Here is a 22103-nt window from a genome sequence, read left to right as displayed (position 1 = left end):
CCTGAAAGATTATGGGGCCATGATATCACTTGATTTCAGAAATGGGGCTATATCACTTGATTTCAGGTGATCCAAAGGCAATTTTTTTCATTTTGATCCTTTCCACAATGATGCAGGGACCAAAATAAACAAACTCAGAAGCCTGTCATTTTCTTTTTATCTTGCCTTTACAGAAAGGTTATTCAACTCTTACTCTGAGGTCTGGAGCCTGCTGGTTTTCTGTTCTGATAATGAATTGCTCCCACCTTGTGTGCCAGGTCTAAATCAGTCCCTGTTTAGAGGGGAACAATGAAAAAAATGCAGTGGTACTGGCATCGACATCCAGAATTGACTTGGAGAGTTTTACAGGATTTGCATATGCATAGAAGTCAAAAGGGAGACAATCTTTGAGTTTCACTTTTCAAAGTCTCTTGCTCCTTGGTTGAAACTGTCATACACTGTGTCATACACTGTCAGCCATTCTATAAAGCTTGTTCCCATTGAGCATCATTAGCTGACATTTGGAACACTTGCAAACAAATACAGATAGAAATGACTGGGGGTGGAGGCTGTGCATACGTGAGGTGTTCTCACTTCACAAGGTGGCAATGCTCCTCGAGGTGCCCTGAAATTTGACAGAAGTGTGCCTCCCTCTGAGACCTCATCCGTAAATCTTCAAAACGACTTAGCCTGAGGTGACAACTGAGTATTGTATTTAGGCCTACTGTGCCCCGCCAGTAAAGGAGATGCTGAAATAATATCTGACAGAATTTAGTCTCTGCTCTCATTGTTTTGTTTCTTTTGTTAAATTTCCCTCAAGAAAGTGAATACAGATTGAACAGTGACATAGTCTGGAGGATCCCCAAAGGAAACAGATAAATCTAGGTTTTAGTTTACTACTACTACTGTAGTGGTGTACCCTTTCTGCACTGTCATGTCCTCTAATACTGGTACAGTACAATCCATTGATCACAAGACAAACTATCAGGCAATTCTGGTGAATTGATGTTACACACAGGATATAATAAACAGAATAATTAGACAAGAATGGGGAAGTAATGTCTATTTTAAGGATGCAAGAAAACAGTCTAGCTTCACTGCTTGGGATAATTCTGTATGTATTATCTGCGCATGCTGGCCAAGAGCGACACCTTTGCTGTCACCTGTCAAAAAAATTATATCCATCTCTAGCTTGTTTACGCATGAACTCATGTCACCCTTCTCCCTCAAGCTTTTTGCATCCTCAACCTCCCCCTCAGCTGAAAATGCACCAAACTAACACAAGATGGCACAATGATCACATTCATAGCAAAGGTGAAGACATTTCAGTGCCAAGTCAACACTCCTGTCAGTGTTAAACCTATCAAGATGCTTGTAATTTATAACAACTATTTGTGAGGTAACTGGGGAATCAATGCATTTCATTACTTTTCATATAAGCTTAGCAGTGATGAGCCTACAGACTACAGTTGATCACCTCTCTCAACCATAATGAACATGGACAGTCCGTTCTTAATCAAGTCTCAGTAGCAGATTTCATACTGTTTTACCAAAGTTTATTTACATGTTAGCACGACTGCAATGGAAACAGTGAGGGGATTAGATTACCTGGCCCAGTTGCCCCCAGTGGGAGGAGTTTGCACTGGGTGAAAAATGATTGCATTCTTTTGAGCCAGGTGTCCCGCTCTGGGTGACTGCAAAAATCGCTTCTGACGTAGGTTAAGCACGTGGAGTATTGAGTAGGATACTGGTTTCAAATGAAAAAGTGATTGCTTTTGATCAAAACGCCATCTGCCTTCCCAATGAAAAAAAATGCTTGAATTTTCAAACAAGTTACGGCAAAGTGTTTCTGGACGATGCACCATGTTGCCAACATGACCGAGCAGCGCAGACTACTGTTCGATTTGAGAAGGGCACCCCCCCCGCCCCTTTTGCCTGTTCACGTGACGGGCCATAGACCAGTGCGCCTCAGTTCCTTTGAATCAAACTCCCTCAATGATTCAAGTCCATTGGACTGCTCTCAAACTACAGACATACAGATGATCAAAGGGAAAGTGATGATTATAGTATATTAAAAATACACAAAAGCACCTATGAAATGTCAATGGAAGTAGAGGAGGTATCCAAAATAAACAAAAGGCCTATATCTACTAGTGGAAGGATAGTTAAGATATTTCAAGGATTTCACACTTGAGTACAGGTTCAGATCAAGAAAAGCATAAACATTCAGATTTTGTATTTTTCGAGACACTACAGAAAGTCAAATTATTCACATTGTGTACCATTTTCACTTTCATTGAAAGCTTACAACCAAATTGTAAGTTTGACAGACAGAAGTCAAATCTTGCACTGATGTTAGAAAAAAATGATACATGTTTTTCCAAATGCCAAATCTAATAAACACATAGCACGTCTCAGCTCATCTCCATCTGGTCAAGGACAGTCAAGTTTAAGAAAATGGGGAAGAGAAATACATTTCAATGGGTATGCAGTATTCTTAAATACATCCGGTCCACTTCTCACTACTCCGAGGATGCCGATCCCTTCAGTGTTTCAGGACTGGAGGGAATGTCTTTGTCGTCTGCCCTCTGATGCGGGACGTCCGCTGGACTTTGAGAGGACGAGATGTCCTTTGCTTCCACGATATCTTTCACCTCTTGGTCTACAACCTTTAAGGGGATGGTCTCCAGGGAAGCGCTGACCTTACTGTCGTCAAAGCTCACAGATTCCGGTTTGCTTAATGACTCATGCAAACGCACCGTCTCCCCATCTAACTCACAGGCCACAGAACTAGTGGGGGACCTGGTCGCTGACTGCAAAGCCCGCTCCTCCCTCAGCTCCCCCTCAACTGAGCTTTCCATGGGTGTTTCACTTTCCATGAGGCCTGACTGCAAAGACTGCTCTTCTCTCCACTCCCCTTCGACTGAGCTTCCTATGGTTGTTTCTCTAGCCATGGGTCCTGACTGCAAAGACTTGTCTTCCTCAACTGAACTTTCCATGGGTGTTTCTAGCTCTGTAGCCTGTGTGACTCCCTGGCTCTGATCCACTGTAGAGATATGTGGAAGCCCTTGCACTTCTGCCTCTCCTAGCTGGTTAACTGCTGCATCATCTTTGTCTAGTAGAATTACAGCACCTCTTCCTGACTCTTGGGTCTGAACATGCATTACCTCTGGCCCATCCCTTCTTTCAGCAGCTGGGGTGATACACAAGACATCGGAGGTTTCCACCAATCTGGGAACGCTGTGAAAGAAGAGGGGGGGAACGTACCAAATCAATCTAATCGACTCCATCCAAGATGGGAAAAATATTTATAGGTTCTATTTTGTGTGGACCATCCTTTAATTACCTGTGGAATTGGTCAAAAGCGCCACTCACTGTGGCAGTTTCAGCATTCTATGTAAAAATAAAAAGAGGTGCTGGGTTGAGGAAACAGTTCAAAATCAAACATATGTGTTTCTCAGGTACAATCCAGCTAGAGTAGTACCTGGATATCAGGGAACATCAGAGCAGAGATCCCTTGCTTATTTCTGAAACAGAACAAAAGAGAATCATGACAAATCCATTAAACGTTGAGCCCTTTTAATAAAACTACTTTGGAGATAGCGTTAGAATATGGTAATGAAAACATCAAATAATTTTTCGAGCATAATTAAGACGGGCTTATCAGCACAGAATTAGTATCCAAATAGTTATTTTAAAAAAATTTGTTATATTAATCATGAAGCAAAAGGACCAATGTCCTTGTCCAGACAATCATTCTTCAAACAGAACAGGCATTTAGAATAAATATCAATTAGCATTGAATTGTACATATTATAATCTCAGGAGGAACAACATATTTATGAAATATTACATTTGAACTTGATCTCGTGTATGGTTAGTGCGTTTGGCTTCTCAAAGGAATACAACAAATTAAGACGAGGACCTTCTTGCAAAAGAGATTCAACAATGACCTTTCATTTCAGCAGCTTCCCAATGACCTAACTTTAGGCACACATTAATTAAGCAATGTTCTCTGCTATTAATTAAGGCCAAAGCTCCCACTTGCATTTGTGAAGGTCTTAAAAAAAAATCCACTTAATATGCATCCCAATTAGCTTAATGTAAAAAGTATATGGTAAAGATTTCTCAAAATAATGGATGCTTCCAAACTCATAGGTCAGGGAGTTGGAAGTCTCACAAGTACTTGATCAAACTCAGATTCTCATTACAACACTATGAGGGGTGTTTCTTTTATTTTAGGATGTTCTCGTTATCTGCTGCATTGGGAGAGTAGCTACTCACCCTCTAATGCCGTCATCTACAGCACCACCTCCTGCAAGACAAGAAAAATGTGACATGCAGATAGGTTTTATTATATTAACAAAATGTGAAGCCTAAGCATCTGGTTGTGAAGAACGTGATAAACCTTATACCTTTCTCTAGTATGACCTTACAGACATGGTGTGGTCTGTCAATCAAATGCTTGCTCATGAGGTCAGTTCCATGCGCATCAGCCAGGAAGTCACAGTTCAGACAGACAAGGGTTAAATTCCTGCAAGACAGCAGGTAAAATGTGATTCATAATGAACCTAATGGAATAGAATAAACTAGCATGGTGCTTAATTTTGGTAATGTTTGGTGAAAATGCAACACTACATAATAAATAAGTCATTACCAAAAACTAAAGTGCAGAACAATGGCAACATTAAAGAATTGATTTGAGACCAGATTTGTTTAGTTAGGGACACATACCTTAGGACAACTGGGATTTTCCTCATTTTCCGGAATCTCTCTTTTGAGATGGCACTATGGAACCTGACAAAAATATATTTGTATATATTTAATATGGATTAAAAAACATGAGCTGGCGCACACCCAGAAAATATAGTTTGTGTGAAGGTGCTGACTAACGGCGAATAAACTATCAAAATAAAGTCGCACACTCCATGTATAAACACCAGCAATTTAATGGGTATTTACCAACGTTTTGGCATCACTGTTCCTTCCTCAGGGTGACTCAGACTTTATTTTTATTGTTTATAATATATATTTAATATGAACAATAAAACATCCTCCCTGAGCTTACTAGGTGAAAAAACAGTCGATGTGCTCGAGCAAGGCACTTAACCCTACTTGTGTATAACCCTACTTGTGTATAACCCTACTTGTGTATAACCCTACTTGTGTATAACCCTACTTGTGTATAACCCTACTTGTGTACGCTCTGGATAAGAGCGTCTGCTAAATGACTAAAATGTAAAAATGGGCATATACACTGTTCAGAAACACTAAGAACACCTACTCTTTACATGACAGACTGACCAGGTAAATACTATGATCCCTTATTGATGTCACTTGTTAAATCCACTTCAAATCAGTGTAGATGAAGGGGAGGAGACCGGTTTAAGAAGGATTTTTAAGCTTTGAGGCAATTGAGACAGATTGTGTGTGTGCCCCATTCAGAGGGTGACTGGGCAAGAAAATATTTAAGTGCCTTTGAACAGTGTATGGTAGTAGGTGCTGGGCGCACCAGTTTGTCAAGAACTGCACACTGCTGGGTTTTTCCACGCACAGTTTCCCATGTGTATCAACAATGGTCCACCACCCAAAGAACAGTCAGCCAACATGACAACTGTCAACATGGGCCAGCATCCCTTTGGAACGTTTGACACCTTGTAGGGGTGTTCCTAAAGTTTTGTACACTCAGTGTATATATGCGTTATGAATCTGATACTCAAGGAGCTTTTACCTTATCATATGGTTTCCAAATGAAGTTTTGCAACTTGTCCGATACTTGCATGCACCACAAATTGCAACCATGGGATAGTGACTATAGAAGTCATGAATCTCCGAGTAGCACTCAATGCAGGTGTGTCGTCTTTCTCCAATACTAAAAAAGTAGAGAACTAATTAGGGCATCATTATTTCATTTATATTTGAAGTACTATTACCTTCAGTAAAACATTCTGAGATGCATTATTAAACATACAAGTTACTTGATTGGTGTAATATATTGATAACCAGGGCTCTGAAGTGTGACCATTTTGGTCATATATGCTCCTAAATATTTTGCTGTGTGACCTGACACTTTATTTTTTGACTATGAAAACAATCTCCCAGATAATAATTGTTGTAATGATTAGGCTTCACCGTACCGTTGTTTGAGTGACCTAGACATAAAAGCAAGCACATATTCGTTACTGTCATGGTTACACCATCACTACAGCGAAAACACATTGTTTCTAGCACAAACTGGTAAAAAGATACGACCCATATTACCTGCACAATGTTCTATTGTGAATTGGTTATACATTCATGAACCATTTCACAAGCTGTTCCAAAACCACTCGCAGGCATTTGTTTACCTGTTGTTCAGTCATGTAACCTCATTAGCTCTTAACTTGAAGTTGAGAGCACCAGTGCTACCAATGAAACGTTTAAATTTAGAGCCCTGTTCATAACCAACCATGAAAAGAAATCGTCCCTGATCATAGTTTAGTTTCTATAACAGAAAATATGTAGTTTGCATCATGAGGAAAATACCGACCTGAGACTCTGCAACACATGGTTGTTCTTCTGCTGCTTGAGGAGCTTCTTGCTCACTGTGGCCTTGCCTTTCCCCCCACTGCTGCCCTGTGTGGTAGATGTACTGCTCCGAGCTTTTACATTGGCTGCCTTCATGCCTGGGACCTCTGATATGACACTGACACTGGATTTCTCAGCAGCACGGGCAGAACTGGGAGATGGCCCTGTCAGAGAGGCCCGGATAGTCACCTGAAAAATGTATTAAAAAAAACAAATCATCAAATTAAGATTCTGAAATCATGCCGTTATTTAAACATTTGTAATAGAACTTGCTTTCAAATGAGGGTTTATTGCAGTTGCCATTGACTATCTATATTGTTGATACTTGGTACAGAGGTATTGACATGTTTTCCTAGACTAAATAAGAAGAGTTAAACCTTGGTTCCAGGAGGAAGGCCCTCCAGAGCTTTGGGTTTTTGGAAAGTCTTATGGTGCTGAGTCTTGTGATCCACTCGCTCCTTGTATGTGAGGAAATTCAGCCTGCATTTCCCGCAACGATTAATTCCTTTTTTCTGGAAAATTGACAAAACAAGTACAATAGAAAAGCACGAGTCAAGATAACACAAGACTGCATATAGGTAGATAATAGGTTCAGCTATCCTTAGTAAAGGCTATGATTTCACAACATTGTCATTTCTGTGTTTTGTGGGTTGGCACAGCTAACGGGGTCATTGAGTACTTTTTGATTCTTACACCATTGGCTGGCTTGGTATTGGACCGTTTCTGTTTCTTTGTTCTATGGCTACACAGTGATTTGTGGAGTTGATTTGGTTTGTTTTTTTGCCAGAGAGCCCGTTAGGCAGGTGAAAGGAAGCAGACATTGCTGTTAGACAGTTATGTATTACAGCAAGGTGTTCAGCAGACAACCAAATCAATCCAACCTCAGTATGAAAGCCAATAGGGTAACTCACAAGTGTTCCATTTTTTTTTTTTAACCAGCCAGCTTTAAAAGTAAAACTCAGAGAGAAAAACTATTTGCAGCATTCACTGCTTTATTAAGAGGCTGAACCATCAGGAAACTGACATGAAATTACAAAGTGTGCCAGGTCAGTCAGAACATGAGCCCCATCAATCAAAAGTGACCCAATCAACATATTTATTGATCATGGATTGTTGCACATATTTAACAATAGAAAAGTACCCAATATAACTAAGCCTCTTACCTGATGCTTCATATAGTGCTGCATGTAGACATGACCACTTTTAAGAACTTTAAGGCAGAAAGGACAAAGGAGATCCTTCGTGTTTTCATGCGCCGTACGGAAGTGTGTGTCCACATCGGTAAAGAACGATGACCTGTAGTTGCACACCTGGAAGGAGACAATTCAAATATTAGTTTGAATAATAAAAGGTTCAGGAAGACTGCAAGTCAAATCCCTTCAATAATTTGAAATAATGTTTCAATTCCTGATTGAGGTGCCAGGGCATCTCTACTATCAACTGTGAATAACTTTTTTTGTGAACAGACTAATATAAAAACATGATTGATAAAATGTACCTGGCAGACATAAGGCATCTCTCCAGGCTTGTGATTGTCCTTCATGTGTTCCAGGAGCACTTGCTCAGACTCGAAGGCTAATTCACATATCTTGCAATTGGCTACAAAACAAGAACCAATTACTAAAAATGGGCCCAACTTGATTATAGTTATATAAATAAAGTTATGTACAATGTATGATTGCTTGAGATGGTGTTCAATACATTAAGGTGAAATGTACGGTTTCACTGAAGTTTCATGTTGGTTGCTATTGACTGGTATGCCTACTTGAAGATTCAACCATGCTGTGGGCACTCTCGACGTGGCACTGCAGCTGGAATGGGGTTGAGTACTGCCGGTAGCAGTGTTGGCAGGTAGTGTGGCTTTCCCAGCTCTCACTGTTCTGCTTCTCTAGCTCCAGATGGTGCTTCATGTGGTTCATGAACCTACAAGAGTCCCGCAAAGTGCAAGACAGCAATAGCAATGTAGCATCAGAAACCACAAATGCCAAAGAAACAAAGATAGGTGTGAGCTTTGCCGTTTATCTTTAAGTTTTTTGCATTGTAAACTGTAATGTTATTTTTAAACAAGCTATTAAAAAAAAAAAAAATGTGTAACTACTATCCAGTCGCCCAGAGCAAATTTCATAAAAATGTTATGTGAATATATTGTAAAAAAGCTCATTCGCTTTTTAGTCAAACATTTCTTTTAATAATTAAATATATGCATAAATAACTAACTACTCTACTTCAACCATTTGGAAAAAGAAAAACGTAATGTATTGAGCCAAATTACAGTGAAGCCGTATTGAACAACACTTCAACAGATCGTGGCCCATGTGCAACACCAAACCTGCGCTTCAGATCCCCATGGTTTAAAAAAAGAAATTAGCAACCACTCCTTGCACCTCACTTCCTAAGCATGCATAATTGCCATTATAATACCGCCAATTACACACAGCTTTTTGTTTGGCTTAATGATGTGATGTTCCACGGCTGCACCGAGCCGCACGACCTCTACATGTAACCGCTGCACTGACAAGGCAGGCAAGGCCCATTTTTCAGCCAGCAGTCTTACCTCAGCTCCCCTAATAGGGATTTTTATGCAGACCAACTATGACCTCTGCTGCCAGACTGGGTTCAGCACAAATGCGTCTGCCCATTAAAAGGAGCTTACAGAGGCTTTTCTTGCAACGTTCTGAAGCAAAGTTATTTAATCAAAGGAGCAGTTCTTACACTATCCAAACTTGCAGCCATTATTCATCTCTGGCCCCAAGTGGGAATATGAGTTGATAATGTCATCCATCTGGGGGAGAAAACTGTGATGAGGGCTGAAACACATTGGATCTCCTCTCTTCACATCGAAGTTAATCACTCTCCATGGGCAGAGGGCTCATTTAACACTTGTTCATGAACACCATTTCCATGCACCAAAACAGCACAGTAGACACTTGGGGTGACGTATTGACGAAAGGCTGGTTGATGTATCCATCCACTACCAATAACATTTAGCCATTCATATAAATATAGAAGATATGTCCACCAATCTGCTTATTGGTGACAGTGATTGTGTAATGTGTGTGCATTATGTAAACACGTGAAATGCCAAATGTATTGTTTTCATTATACCACTGGACAAATAGGATATAAAAGTTTTTTAGATTAGAAAATGACCTTGTTTATACAAAACACATTTTGTGCAGTAGACACGACACCCGTTTTTCGCCACAAATAATCGTATTATTCAGGAATACAGTAGCTTATTGAAAACAAAAGTAGAGCTGCATAGCAAGCAAAGTCTGCTGTAGTTACCTGACATTGTTCTTGAGTACTTTCAAACAGCTCTGGCACTTATAGGTAAATGGAGTCTTCTGCTGCTGCAATTTTGGTTCGTCTCCCTCAAATCTACCATAGTAGAAGTCTGTGACAAGCATGATGCGCTTGCTTGCAAAAAGGTAAGTAGACTTCGGGGTTGAGGGGAAGACACACTCCAACAGGTGAGGACAACATTTCTGGAATTAAAGTAATTTCAATTAAAATAGGCTGACAAATTGCAATCTGCAGAGTTGATATTGTAGTTCTTAAAAAATGCCTTATATAAAGGCTCTGGTTCATGCACTAATAGCAAGGCTCGACATTAACGCTTGTCCTCTTGTTCGGGACAAGTAAAAAAAAAGAATATATATATATATATATTTGGGACAAGAACAATTTTTATTACAAATCTATCACAAAAATCAAATAATTACTGCGATCAGATTTGGATGTGAGAAGCAAACACTGAAATAATTTTCCAATCTATTTTTCATGTACATAAATAAAAAGTCTGCACGTGAAAGTGTAATTGATATGCATATTGGCTACAGCCTCATGTCCAGACCGATACTGACATGAGGGAGGCGGCAGAAAATGTAAGCAAACTTTAATGAGACTTTTAATTACATTAAATACAGGCTAAACGGCAGTCATGTTTGACAAATATAATGAAGGATAATTAACATTAACGTCTGAAGGCTTGATTCTGTCGACATACTCAAGGCACGCTTCATTCAGATCAAACGGTCACAAGACTGGAGAGTGAAAGACAGAGCATGTTGCACACCGCACATCACCCACCTTGAATCTGAGCGGAGGCAGACAACATTTTGAAACTTTTTCATAATCAAATTATTTGTTTAAAACCTGGACGTTTCATGTCCAGGTTTTAAACAACTAAGCATGTCTTACCTTGTTTCAAAGTAGTCTAGCCCAGGCAAAATAAGACCACAGAAATGTTGAAACCAGAATTTCTCATGTTCTATTAGTTTTCAAATCAATAATATATTATTTTCCAACAGCCAAAGGCATAATTCTAGTCATGAGTAAACCATGCCAGTTCATACATCTTTAGATCTCCCCTCTTCATTTCTAACAGATATTTTCATCTCTGTCATATGAAACCGCTCGCACATGTGGAGCGCTTTTGAAAAAGGTGTTCTCACTAATCGCATGTTGGAACATTTGCACATAGCCTACAGCCATGTGTGCATTGAGCGTATAATATGAAGAAATAAAACTAACAACATGTTAAGCAAAACAGTCTGATCTGTTGCATCAGCCTCATTACTTAAAACAAAACAAAAAAACAAGTATGTGCAGCGGTTGTATGATGTTTGGATGTCATCCCAGAACTGTCCCAGGGTCTGTTTTGAACCGCATACATGTTATATCGTCCCAGGGACGCCCTTTAATATATAAAAGGCATAAAAAGTATTTGGTTGTAATTGTAACGTTGCAATATTTTATAGGCTACCAAGGGTGGCCAACTATCCTCAAGGTTAGCCTTAAAAGGGGCAGCGGTGGTGTATTTTGAGACACGAATGAATATGCAAAGACACGAATAGGCAGACTGTAGCCCAGCAAAATTTCTCTTTTTTGATGGTAAAATAAAAATAAAATCATTTTATTTTGAAAAGTAGTTCCTTGCATCATACAATGATGTAAAAATGGTGTTAGCCTTTTTTGGGACAAAAAAATAAATAATCTGTCCTCCTTGTCCAAAGTACAAGCAACTAAAAAAGTTAATGTCAAGCCCTGAATAGTAACGTTATAGAATATTTATGTAAAACAATCGTCACAGCTAAAGGCATGCATTTTAGAATGACTGAAGTAAACTCACCACCATGTGGTCTTTCATGACAACTTGTTGGTAGAAATCAAATTTACACTTTGGACATTTTTTACAAAAACGTGCCCCATTTTCTAATATCTCCTGGGCGTGGGGAGACCCTGCAAAAACAAAAAACTAAATTTCAGTTGTAAAAATAAAAAAGTAACAGTGCTAATGAATCTAGCTAATAACAGAACATGCAACTGATGTAAGGAAACCCCTACCTATGTCCTGCTTTGCTTTTTTAGCTGTGCTGTTTTGGTCTTGAGGTAAACCTCGTTTGCCATAGTCTGTTTAAGGGGAGAAAATAGATTCATACTTATTATCACAAGTCACATGCAATCTTCAGATCATGAGGTCACACAGAGGGTCAAGAGTTTTCCTGACCACGTGACCTGGCCAGGAATATCTCTGGGTCAAACAAGTAAGATATTTTGGCTTACCCCAGCTGTTGCCTTTGGCTTGAATAACTGGGGACACAATCTGGAGGTTGGTAGAATTTGAGCGGTTGGGCTGGGAAGACAATGCGGCGGGGCCCTGCACATTGGACAAGGTCACTACGTTGTTGTGGATCATGTGCACTTGAGGCCTGTGGATAACCCCAGGTAAAGGCTTTCCTGGAGTCACCTGCTGCAGAATGTGCTGCTGGCCTGCTGAAAAAACACATTACAAATATGAAACACAGCAAAAAGCAGTATGTGTGCACTGTGGCTGTATAGGGAATATATAAGTTTACTTGAGAGCATAGATTCACAAAATTCATTTCCAATTATTAGTCCGCTCTGAAATATAAAAATGTGTGTTATGTTTTGTTGCTTGCCTGCTAACAAGTTAGGATGTAATATTTATATGTTTTACCTGGAACCACAGTGAAAGATGTCCCAGGGGGATATTGTTTCCCAAGGGAAGCGAGGAAAGCTGAGTTGGCCGGTAACTGTGGTGTGGTCATAATGTAACCCTAAGAAAAAAGGCAAACCATTTTTATTAAAACATTGCACCAACACAGCCAAGTTACATCTCTATAACTAAACAGGTGCCCAGTCAAAGCTCTTCTGTCCCAGCACCACAATTGTGGAAAAATCTGCATTTTTCTACTAGCACTAACTTTGCTGATAACTACTTTCTTGAGGGAACGTGTACTTACTACAATTGTGATCTGTGGTTGTCTCACCTAGCCATCTTAAGATTAATGCAGTAATTGTAAGTTGCTCTGGATAAGAGTCTCTGCTCAATGACTCAAATGTAATGTGCGTTTTTTTGCAATGTATAGCAAAGTGAAATAAGGGATATAGCTAAAGCAAAACACAATATACCTGGTTGTTGATAATGATGGGCTGTGGTGGTACTGCTGTTAAGGGTCGAGGTGCATTATTCAACCCTTTCCCTGGAATTATGATGTTCTGGGGAACTGGACCCCGAGTGAGATGAGCTTGGGGGGAGTTGTGTGTCACTATCATCCTAGGGGCTGCTCTTGGTCTTCCAACTCCGCCAGTTTGAACTGGGGTGGTCTTCACATTTCTTTGGTTGTTCGCTTCAAAGACAAGTCAGATACATAAACAAGAGTGTTTAATTTTCAAAGCAATACAATCTATATTGATAATCACATTTACCAACTTTGTAGAGCAACTAAGGGGAAATCATCCAATGGAAGGATATTGTGTATGCAAACTAAAGAAAACAGACAAGTGTGAGAGACCTAACATTAACTGAGCCATACCAAGAGAAGAAAACATACTTGGTCTGGTGTTAATGGTGCCCTTTGAAGTACTAAGCTCCCCAACAAATATAGGTTCATCGTCGTCATCATCATCATGTTTACCGTCGCCCAACAAATTAACTTCTGGTGTCTGTCTCTGCCATGGCTCCAACTCCTCTTCCTCACATTCCATAAAAAGCTCGGACATTGTGAAGCTGAAAAATGGATGAGAGTTACGTTACTTTTAACATACGTCCCCCTAGTTAGTCAAACGAAGTTATCCATGTTTTCTTCAGCTAGCTGCGAACTAACATGGTTTGCGTACCTGGCTAACTAGCTAGTAGGAAAAGCTAGGAAATTGGAAACGTTGATTCCTCATAGCCGTGCGCCCGCGCGACTATTTAGTTAATGGACCTCTTGCTTATATCCCGTCGAAAAACCATAGCTAGCTACATCAAAAATCTGCAAATATAATGCAGAACACCACATAGTTAACTAGCGATACTCACGTTATCTCCCAAAACGTTCAGTTGCCATCTATTTTCATCTATTCTCACTAAAGCAGCTAGCTAACTCTGCTAGTAAGCCATTATTAGCTACAGTGTGGGCAACCAATCATGGCGTCTGGCGCGACAACACAACATGGATCTCTTTGTTCCAACTTCATTTTATCTGATGCAGTAATACTAAGGGATGTTTAAATGCTATTCAACAATACCAACATTCTAAGTATACCAGTGGTCAAGTTCAGAGTCCACTTACCTTTCAATCTAACGTTTAACTGAGTGGTTAGTCCTTAGTACAAAATGAGAAATACCTTCTATGGAGCGCCTGTGAATATTGTGGTGGCTGATGGGAAATTTGGGGTTTGCTGAGAGGAAGGTTACCACTGACTCAAAATTAGCTATATCTTTAAAATCCATGAAAACAACAATTAGTTAGAGTTAGCAGTGTGGTTTGGTTTAACATCACATTTAAATTAGATAAATGATAGAAATAGGCAGGGTTTATGACTTTGTGGAAGTGGTACCTAGTGACAAACAGAGGAAGAAGCGAAGCGAAAGGGTTTACTCCGCCCATAATCTTCTTCTATGATATAATGGCGGTGCGCAAACAAACACCGCCCAAAATCTGTCCACGTTTTAAGCAGATCGGCTTAATTCTTCGTCTTGAAATGTGTATTGGAGGATCACAACCAACTGAAAGGTGCATACACTGCCACCTACTGTACTGGAGTGTGAGGCCATCTATTTCTCTTATCTAGCCATGTGTTTCCGCCTACCAACTTACCCTACACCCATTAAAACCTCACCACTATTCCACTACTTGTTTTTGGTCAGTTGTGAACTCGTCAGCAACTACCTAACAAAGCCTGTGAAAGCACTGTAGCACTTAGTCACAACGTTCCTATGCTGTCCCTTTGACAACATAGTCACATGCAAACTATACGTCCCCTGTCTGTCACAAATATTGAATGAAATTTCATTTGAATTTACTCTACCTGTTGTCCACTGATTTTGTCCTTTTGTGGGTAGAAATGTAAGACAAAATATCCTCAGGAAAGTATTATTAAACCGGCTTCAAAACTTGTGTCTCCGTGTTAGCTATCGCGGTTTGTTTCTCATCACCTGAAGCACGCGCACAAGACGGAAGAACGTGCACACAGTGCATGCGTACTAACTGAAGTCTTGCAGGTGTTTACATATATAGTTTTGCGCATGTGCCAGGTAATAGAAATGTCAATGGCAGTACCAGCGTTTGGAAAGGTTTGTTTAATAATACTTTTCTGTGGATGTTTTCTCTCAAATTACAACACACAAAAGGACCAACCGCACAGACAACCGACAGAGGAAGTTTAAATTAAATTGTATTCGAAACTGTTTATCTTTTACCAATAGGGCTATCTTCTGTATACCACCCCTACCTTGTCACAAAACAACTGATTGGCTCAAACGCATTAAGAAGGAAAGAAATTCCACAAATTAACTTTTAACAAAGCACATCTGTTAATTGAAATGCATTCCATGTGACTACCTCATGAAGCTGGTTGAGAGAATGCCAAGCATGAGCAAAGCTGTCATCAAGGCAAAAGGTGGCTACTTTGAAGAATCTCAAATATAAAATATTTTTTGATTTGTTTAACACATTTTTGGTTACTACATGATTCCGTATGTGTTATTTCATAGTTTTTATGTCTTCAGTATTATTCTACAATGTAGAAAATAGTAAAAATAAAGAAAAACCCTTGAATGAGTAGGTGTCCACACTTTTGATTCGTACTGTATATATTGTATATATACGGTATACTCATGACCAAAACTATGTGGACACCTGCTCGTCGAACATCTCATTCCAAAATCATGGGCATTGTTATGGAGTTGGTCCCCCTTTTGCTGCTATAATAACCTCCACTCTTCTGGGAAGGCTTTCCACTAGATGTTGGAACATTTCTGCAGGGACTTGCTTCCATTCAGCCACAAGAGCATTAGTGAGGTCAGTCACTGATGTTGGGTGATCAGGCTTGGCTCGCAGTTGTCATTCCAATTCATCCCAAAGGTGTTCGATGGGGTTGAGGTTAGGGCTCTGTGCAGGCCAATCAAGTTCTTCCACACACGATCTCGACAAACCATTTCTGTATGGACCTCGCTTTGTGCACAGGGGCATTGTCATGCTGAAACAGGAAAGGGTCTTCCCCAAACTGTTGCCACAAAGTTGGAAACACAGAATCGTTTAGAATGTCATTGTATGCTGTAGCGTTAATATTTCCCTTCACTGGAACTAAGGGGCCTAGCCCGAACCATGAAAAACAGCCCCAGATCATATTTCCTCCTCCAACAAACTTTACAGTTGTCACTATGCATTGGGGCAGATAGCGTTCTTCTGTCATCACTCGGCATTTCTGTCTGTAATAAAGCCATTTTGTGGGGAAAAACTCATTTTGATTGGCTGGACCTGGCTCCCCAGTGGGGCCCACCCAGGGCTGCGCCCCTGCCCAGTCTTGTGAAATCCATAAATTAGGGCATAATGAACTTATTTCAATTGACTGATTTCCTTCTATGAACTGTAACTCAGTAAAATCTTTGAAATTGTTGCATGTTGTGTTTATATACTGCTCAAAAAAATAAAGGGAACACTTAAACAACACATCCTAGATCTGAATGAAAGAAATAATCTTATTAAATACTTTTTTCTTTACATAGTTGAATGTGCTGACAACAAAATCACACAAAAATAATCAATGGAAATCCAATTTATCAACCCATGGAGGTCTGGATTTGGAGTCACACTCAAAATTAAAGTGGAAAACCACACTACAGGCTGATTCAACTTTGATGTAATGTCCTTAAAACAAGTCAAAATGAGGCTCAGTAGTGTGTGTGGCCTCCACGTGCCTGTATGACCTCCCTACAACGCCTGGGCATGCTCCTGATGAGGTGGCGGATGGTCTCCTGAGGGATCTCCTCCGAGACCTGGACTAAAGCATGCGCCAACTCCTGGACGTCTGTGGTGCAACGTGGCGTTGGTGGATGGAGCGAGACATGATGTCCCAGATGTGCTCAATTGGATTCAGGTCTGGGGAACGGGCGGGCCAGTCCATAGCATCAATGCCTTCCTCTTGCAGGAACTGCTGACACACTCCAGCCACATGAGGTCTAGCATTGTCTTGCATTAGGAGGAACCCAGGGCCAACCGCACCAGCATATGGTCTCACAAGGGGTCTGAGGATCTCATCTCGGTACCTAATGGCAGTCAGGCTACCTCTGGCGAGCACATGGAGGGCTGTGCGGCTGTGCGGCCCCCCAAAGAAATGCCACCCCACACCATGACTGACCCGCCGCCAAACCGGTCATGCTGGAGGATGTTGCAGGCAGCAGAACGTTTTCCACGGTGTCTCCAGACTCTGTCACGTGCTCAGTGTGAACCTGCTTTCATCTGTGAAGAGCACAGGGCGCCAGTGGCGAATTTGCCAATCTTGGTGTTCTCTGGCAAATGCCAAACGTCCTGCACGGTGTTGGGCTGTAAGCACAACCCCCACCTGTGGACGTCGGGCCCTCATACCACCCTCATGGAGTCTGTTTCTGACCGTTTGAGCAGACACATGCACATTTGTGGCCTGCTGGAGGTCATTTTGCAGGGCTCTGGCAGTGCTTCTCCTGCTCCTCCTTGCACAAAGGCAGAGGTAGCGGTCCTGCTGCTGGGTTGTTGCCCTCCTACGGCCTACTCCACGTCTCCTGATGTACTGGCATGTCTCCTGGTAGCGCCTCCATGCTCTGGACACTACGCTGACAGACACAGCAAACCTTCTTGCCACAGCTCGCATTGATGTGCCATCCTGGATGAGCTGCACTACCCGAGCCACTTGTGTGGGTTGTAGACTCCGTCTCATGCTACCACTAGAGTGAAAGCACCGCCAGCATTCAAAAGTGACCAAAACATCAGCCAGGAAGCATAGGAACTGAGAAGTGGTCTGTGGTCCCCACCTGCAGAACCACTCCTTTATTGGGGGTGTCTTGCTAATTGCCTATAATTTCCACCAGTTGTCTATTCCATTTGCACAACAGCATGTGAAATTTATTGTCAATCAGTGTTGCTTCCTAAGTGGACAGTTTGATTTCACAGAAGTGTGATTGACTTGGAGTTACATTGTGTTGTTTAAGTGTTCCCTTTATTTTTTTGAGCAGTGTATTTTTATATACACAGTGCCTTCAGAAAGTACTCATACCCCTAGACTTATAACACATTTTGTTGTGTTACAACCTATACTCAAAATATATTTTCTCACCCATCTATACACAATACCCCATAATGACAAAGTGAATACAATTTTAGAAATGCTAGCAAATTTATTGAAAATGAAATACATAAATCTAATTTACATAAGTATTCGTACACCTGAGTCAATACTTTGTAGAAGCACCTTTGGCTGCATTTCAACTTTGCGTTATCTTGGGTGTCTGTATCAGCTTTGCACATCTGGATTTGGGGATTTTCTCCCATTCTTCCTTGCAGATTTTGCAAGCTCTGTTAAGTTAGATGGGGAGCGGTGTTGAACAGCAATCTTCAAGTCTACCACAGATTTTCAATGGGATTCAAATTTGGCTGGGCCACTCAAGGACTTTCACATTCTTCTGCTGAAGCCATTCCAGCATTGCTTTGGCTGTATGCTTGGGGTCAATGTTCTGCTGGAACGTGAATCTTCGCCCACCCAGTCTAAGGTCGTTTGCACTCTGAAGCAGCTTCCATCAAGGATTTGCCTGTATTTGGCTACATTCATTGTTCTCTCTATCCTTACCAGTCTCCCAGCCCCTGCCAATGAAAAGCAACCCCATAGCATGATCCTACCACCACCATGCTTCACGGTAGGGATGGTGTTAAGACGGGTGATGAGCTGTGCCTGTTTTTCTCCAAACAGCGCTTTGCATTCAGACCAAATAGTTTAATACAGTCTTTCATGTGCCTTTTTGCAAACTCCAGGCGTGCTGTCATGTGCCTTTTTCTCAGGAGTGTCTGTTAACTCTCCCATGAAGCCCAGATTGGTGAAGTGCTGTCGAGACCGTTGTCCATCTGTAAGATTCTCCATTCTCAGCCAAGGAACTATGTAGTTCTGTCAGAGTAATCATTTGGTTGTTGGTCACCTCCCTGACCAAGGTCCTTCATGCTCAGTTGCTCAGTTTGGTTGGACAGCCAGCTCCAGGCAGAGTCTGGGTAGTTCCATATTTTTTCAATTTCCCAATGATGGGGACCACTGGGCTCTTGGAAACGTTAACACTCTATAAATTGTTTTATACCCTTCCCCAGATATATGTCTCATCCCAATCCTATCTCGGAGATCTACGGACAGTTTCTTGGACTTCATGTATAGTTTCTGCTCTGACATACACTTCTTCTTCTTCTTCTTCTTCTTCTTCTTCTTCTTCTATGATATAATAGCGGTCCACAAACAAACTTTAAAGATGAATGCCGCCCCACCTATTGTGCTGGAGTTTGTGGTCAATCACGGTTTACAACATTTCTAAATCCTCCTACCGAACTCAGTACTTCTGAGAAAATCAAAAAGAGCCCTACTAACTTCTAATAGACCCTCCATCATCCACCAAATCCCTTCCAAAGCCATCCAATCTCTTTGCCCCTAAGCTTCAATCTTTCCCATTCTTCAATATACTTACAACAATATAGCGACACATGCTCCACCATTTCATCGACCATACATTCCAGACACAAAACATTCACTTGCTTTCTGACATGCACATCTTCTTCGGTATAATGGCGTTTGCAACACTTATATGTGTATTCTGCTACCTACTGCACAGGTGAGTATTCAGTATTCAGACCCTTTGACTTTTTCCACATTTTGTTACGTTAGAGCCTTATTCAAAAATTGATGAAATAAAACAAATTCCTCAGCAATCTACACACAATACCCCATAATAACAAAGCGAAAACAGGTTCAGGTTCAAATCTTAGCAAATTTGTTAAATATGAAAAACAGAAATACCTTATTTCTACAAGTATTCAGACCCTTTGCAATGAGACTCATAATTGAGCTCAAGTGCATCCTGTTTCCATTGATAATCCTTGAGATGTTTCTACAACTTGATTGGCGTCCACATGTGGTATAATCAATTGATTGGACATGATTTGGAAAGGCACACACCTGTCTATATAAGGTCACACAGTTGACAGTGCATGTCAGAGCAAAAACCAAGCCATGTGGTCGAAAGAATTGTCCGTAGAGCTCCGAGACAGGATTGTGATCGAGGCACAGATGTGGGGAAGGGTACCAAAACATTTACGCAGCATTGAAGGTCCCAAAGAACACAGTGGCTTCCATCATTCTTAAATGGAAGTAGTTTGGAACCACCAAGACTCTTCCTAGAGCTGGCTGCCCAGCCAAACTGAGCAATCAGGTGAGAAGGGTCTTGGTCAGGGAGGTGACCAAGAACCCAATGGTCACTCTGACAGAGCTCTATTCCTCTGTGGAGATGGGAGAACCTTCCAGAAGGACAAACATCTCTGCAGCACTCCACCAATCAGGCCTTTATGGTAGAGTGGTCAGACGGAAGCCACTCCTCAGTAAAAGGCACATGACAGTACACTTGGAAAAGGCACCTAAAGGACTCTCAGACCATGAGAAACAAGATTCCCGGTCTGATGAAACCAAGATTGAATTCTTTGGCCTGAATGCCAAGCGGTACATCTGGAGGAAACCTGGCACCATCCCTATGGTGAAGCATGATGGTGGCAGCATCATGCTGTGGGGATGTTTTTCAGCAGCATGGACTTGGAGACTAGTCAGGATGAAGGCAAAGATGAACAGAGCAAAGTACAGAGAGATCCTTGATGAAAACGTGCTCTAGAGAGCTCAGGACCTCCGACTGGGGTGAAGGTTCACCTTCCAACAGGTCAACGACCCTAAGCACACAGCCAAAACAACGCAGGAGTGGCTTCGGGACAAGTCTCTGAATGTCCTTGAGTGGCCCTGCCAGAGCCCAGACTTGAACCTGATCGAACATCTCTGGAGAGACCTGAAAATAGCTGTGCAGCGATGCTCCCCATCCAACCTGACAGCGCTGAAGAGGATCTGCAGTGAAGAATGGGAGAAACTCCCCAAATAAAGGTTTGCCAAGATTGTTGCGTCATACCCAAGAAGACTTGAGGCTGTAATCTCTGCCAAAGGTGCTTCAACAAAGTACTGAGTAAACGGTCTGAATACTTATGTAAATGTGATTTCATTATTTCGTTTATTATTATTATTTTTTAAATTATTCTAAAAAATGTTTTTGCTTTGTCATTATGGGGTAGTGTGTAGATTGATGAGTAAAAAAAAACTATTTAATCCATTTTAGAATAAGACTATAATGTAACAAAATGTGGAAAAAGTCAAGGGGTCTCAATACTTTCCGAATGCACTGTATAATGATGTCCAGCTTCCTTGACACTTGTGTAGTACAATGAATTACTGTGGCTAAAAATGCTACAAAATCCACCTTCTTCACAATAAGTGCATCCAGATCACTTGATTGACGTATAACATTTGCAACTGGTGATGATGCATACACAGCCATATCTTCTTCAGAACTGTGGCCTCTTGCCCCTTCAACTCTCTTCACCATCTCAACACTTCGCCCTGTGTTTCCACCCTTCCTCCTCTGCTGGCTCATCTGATGATCCAAACTAGCTCCATCTGACATGCACTGTCAACTGTGGGACCTTGTATAGACATGTGTATTTCTTTCTAAATCATGTCCAAACAATTGAATTGGCCACAGGTGGACTCCAATCAAGTTATAGCAACATCTCAAGGATGATCAAATGAAATTGTACATCACATGAGCTCAATTTGGAGTGGCATAGCAAAAGGGGTGTGAATACTTATGGAAATGGGATATTTCTGTATTTCATTTTCAATACATTTGCTAAAATTCCTAAAAATATGTTTTCACTTTGAAAAATATATATTTAACCCATTTTGAATTCAGGCTGTAACACAACAAAATGTGGAGTAAGTCAAGGGTATGAATGCTTTACAGTGCCTTCAGAAAGTATTCATACCGCTTGACTTATTTCACATTTTGTGACTGACTGTTTCCATATAAATGGGACACCTGTGGTTTGAATGGGCTAGGCTACATTAAATCTGCATGTTCAAATATCATAACAGTTGGGGGTGTCAAAGTGGTATATTGTATGAACAGTTGCAAAATATGTCCAAACTAATGCCCAATCGAATGTCAG

The 22103-nt window shown here is 41.0% G+C and overlaps 1 protein-coding gene across 7 annotated transcripts; it reads right to left on the bottom strand.

Moving 5' to 3' along the window:
- Nucleotides 1-1518: 1518 nt before the first annotated feature.
- On the bottom strand, nucleotides 1519-14492 carry LOC106562213 (zinc finger protein 280C). 7 transcript variants are annotated; one of them, XM_014126930.2, is made up of 21 exons: nucleotides 14398-14415; nucleotides 14130-14277; nucleotides 13407-13582; nucleotides 12985-13202; nucleotides 12530-12629; nucleotides 12115-12324; nucleotides 11896-11961; nucleotides 11681-11790; nucleotides 9835-10034; nucleotides 8312-8469; nucleotides 8045-8145; nucleotides 7710-7856; nucleotides 6924-7058; nucleotides 6509-6735; nucleotides 5711-5851; nucleotides 4714-4776; nucleotides 4395-4513; nucleotides 4264-4294; nucleotides 3464-3506; nucleotides 3326-3372; nucleotides 1519-3219 (listed from the first exon to the last, which is right to left on the bottom strand). In XM_014126930.2, the coding sequence occupies exons 3-21, from the start codon at nucleotides 13573-13575 to the stop codon at nucleotides 2502-2504; spliced, it is 3003 nt and encodes a 1000-aa protein (XP_013982405.2). In that variant the 5' UTR covers nucleotides 13576-13582; nucleotides 14130-14277; nucleotides 14398-14415; the 3' UTR covers nucleotides 1519-2501. The 7 variants fall into 7 exon arrangements, with proteins under 7 accessions (XP_013982405.2, XP_013982403.2, XP_013982402.2 ...); XM_014126928.2 differs by lacking the exon at nucleotides 14130-14277 and having other exon boundaries at nucleotides 12115-12321; nucleotides 14398-14492; XM_014126927.2 differs by lacking the exon at nucleotides 14130-14277 and having other exon boundaries at nucleotides 14398-14491.
- Nucleotides 14493-22103: the final 7611 nt, after the last annotated feature.

Source organism: Salmo salar, chromosome ssa11 (genome assembly GCF_905237065.1).
Source record: "Salmo salar chromosome ssa11, Ssal_v3.1, whole genome shotgun sequence".
NCBI classification, from domain to species: Eukaryota; Metazoa; Chordata; class Actinopteri; order Salmoniformes; family Salmonidae; genus Salmo; species Salmo salar.
This window is presented reverse-complemented; position numbering and strand designations above follow the sequence as displayed.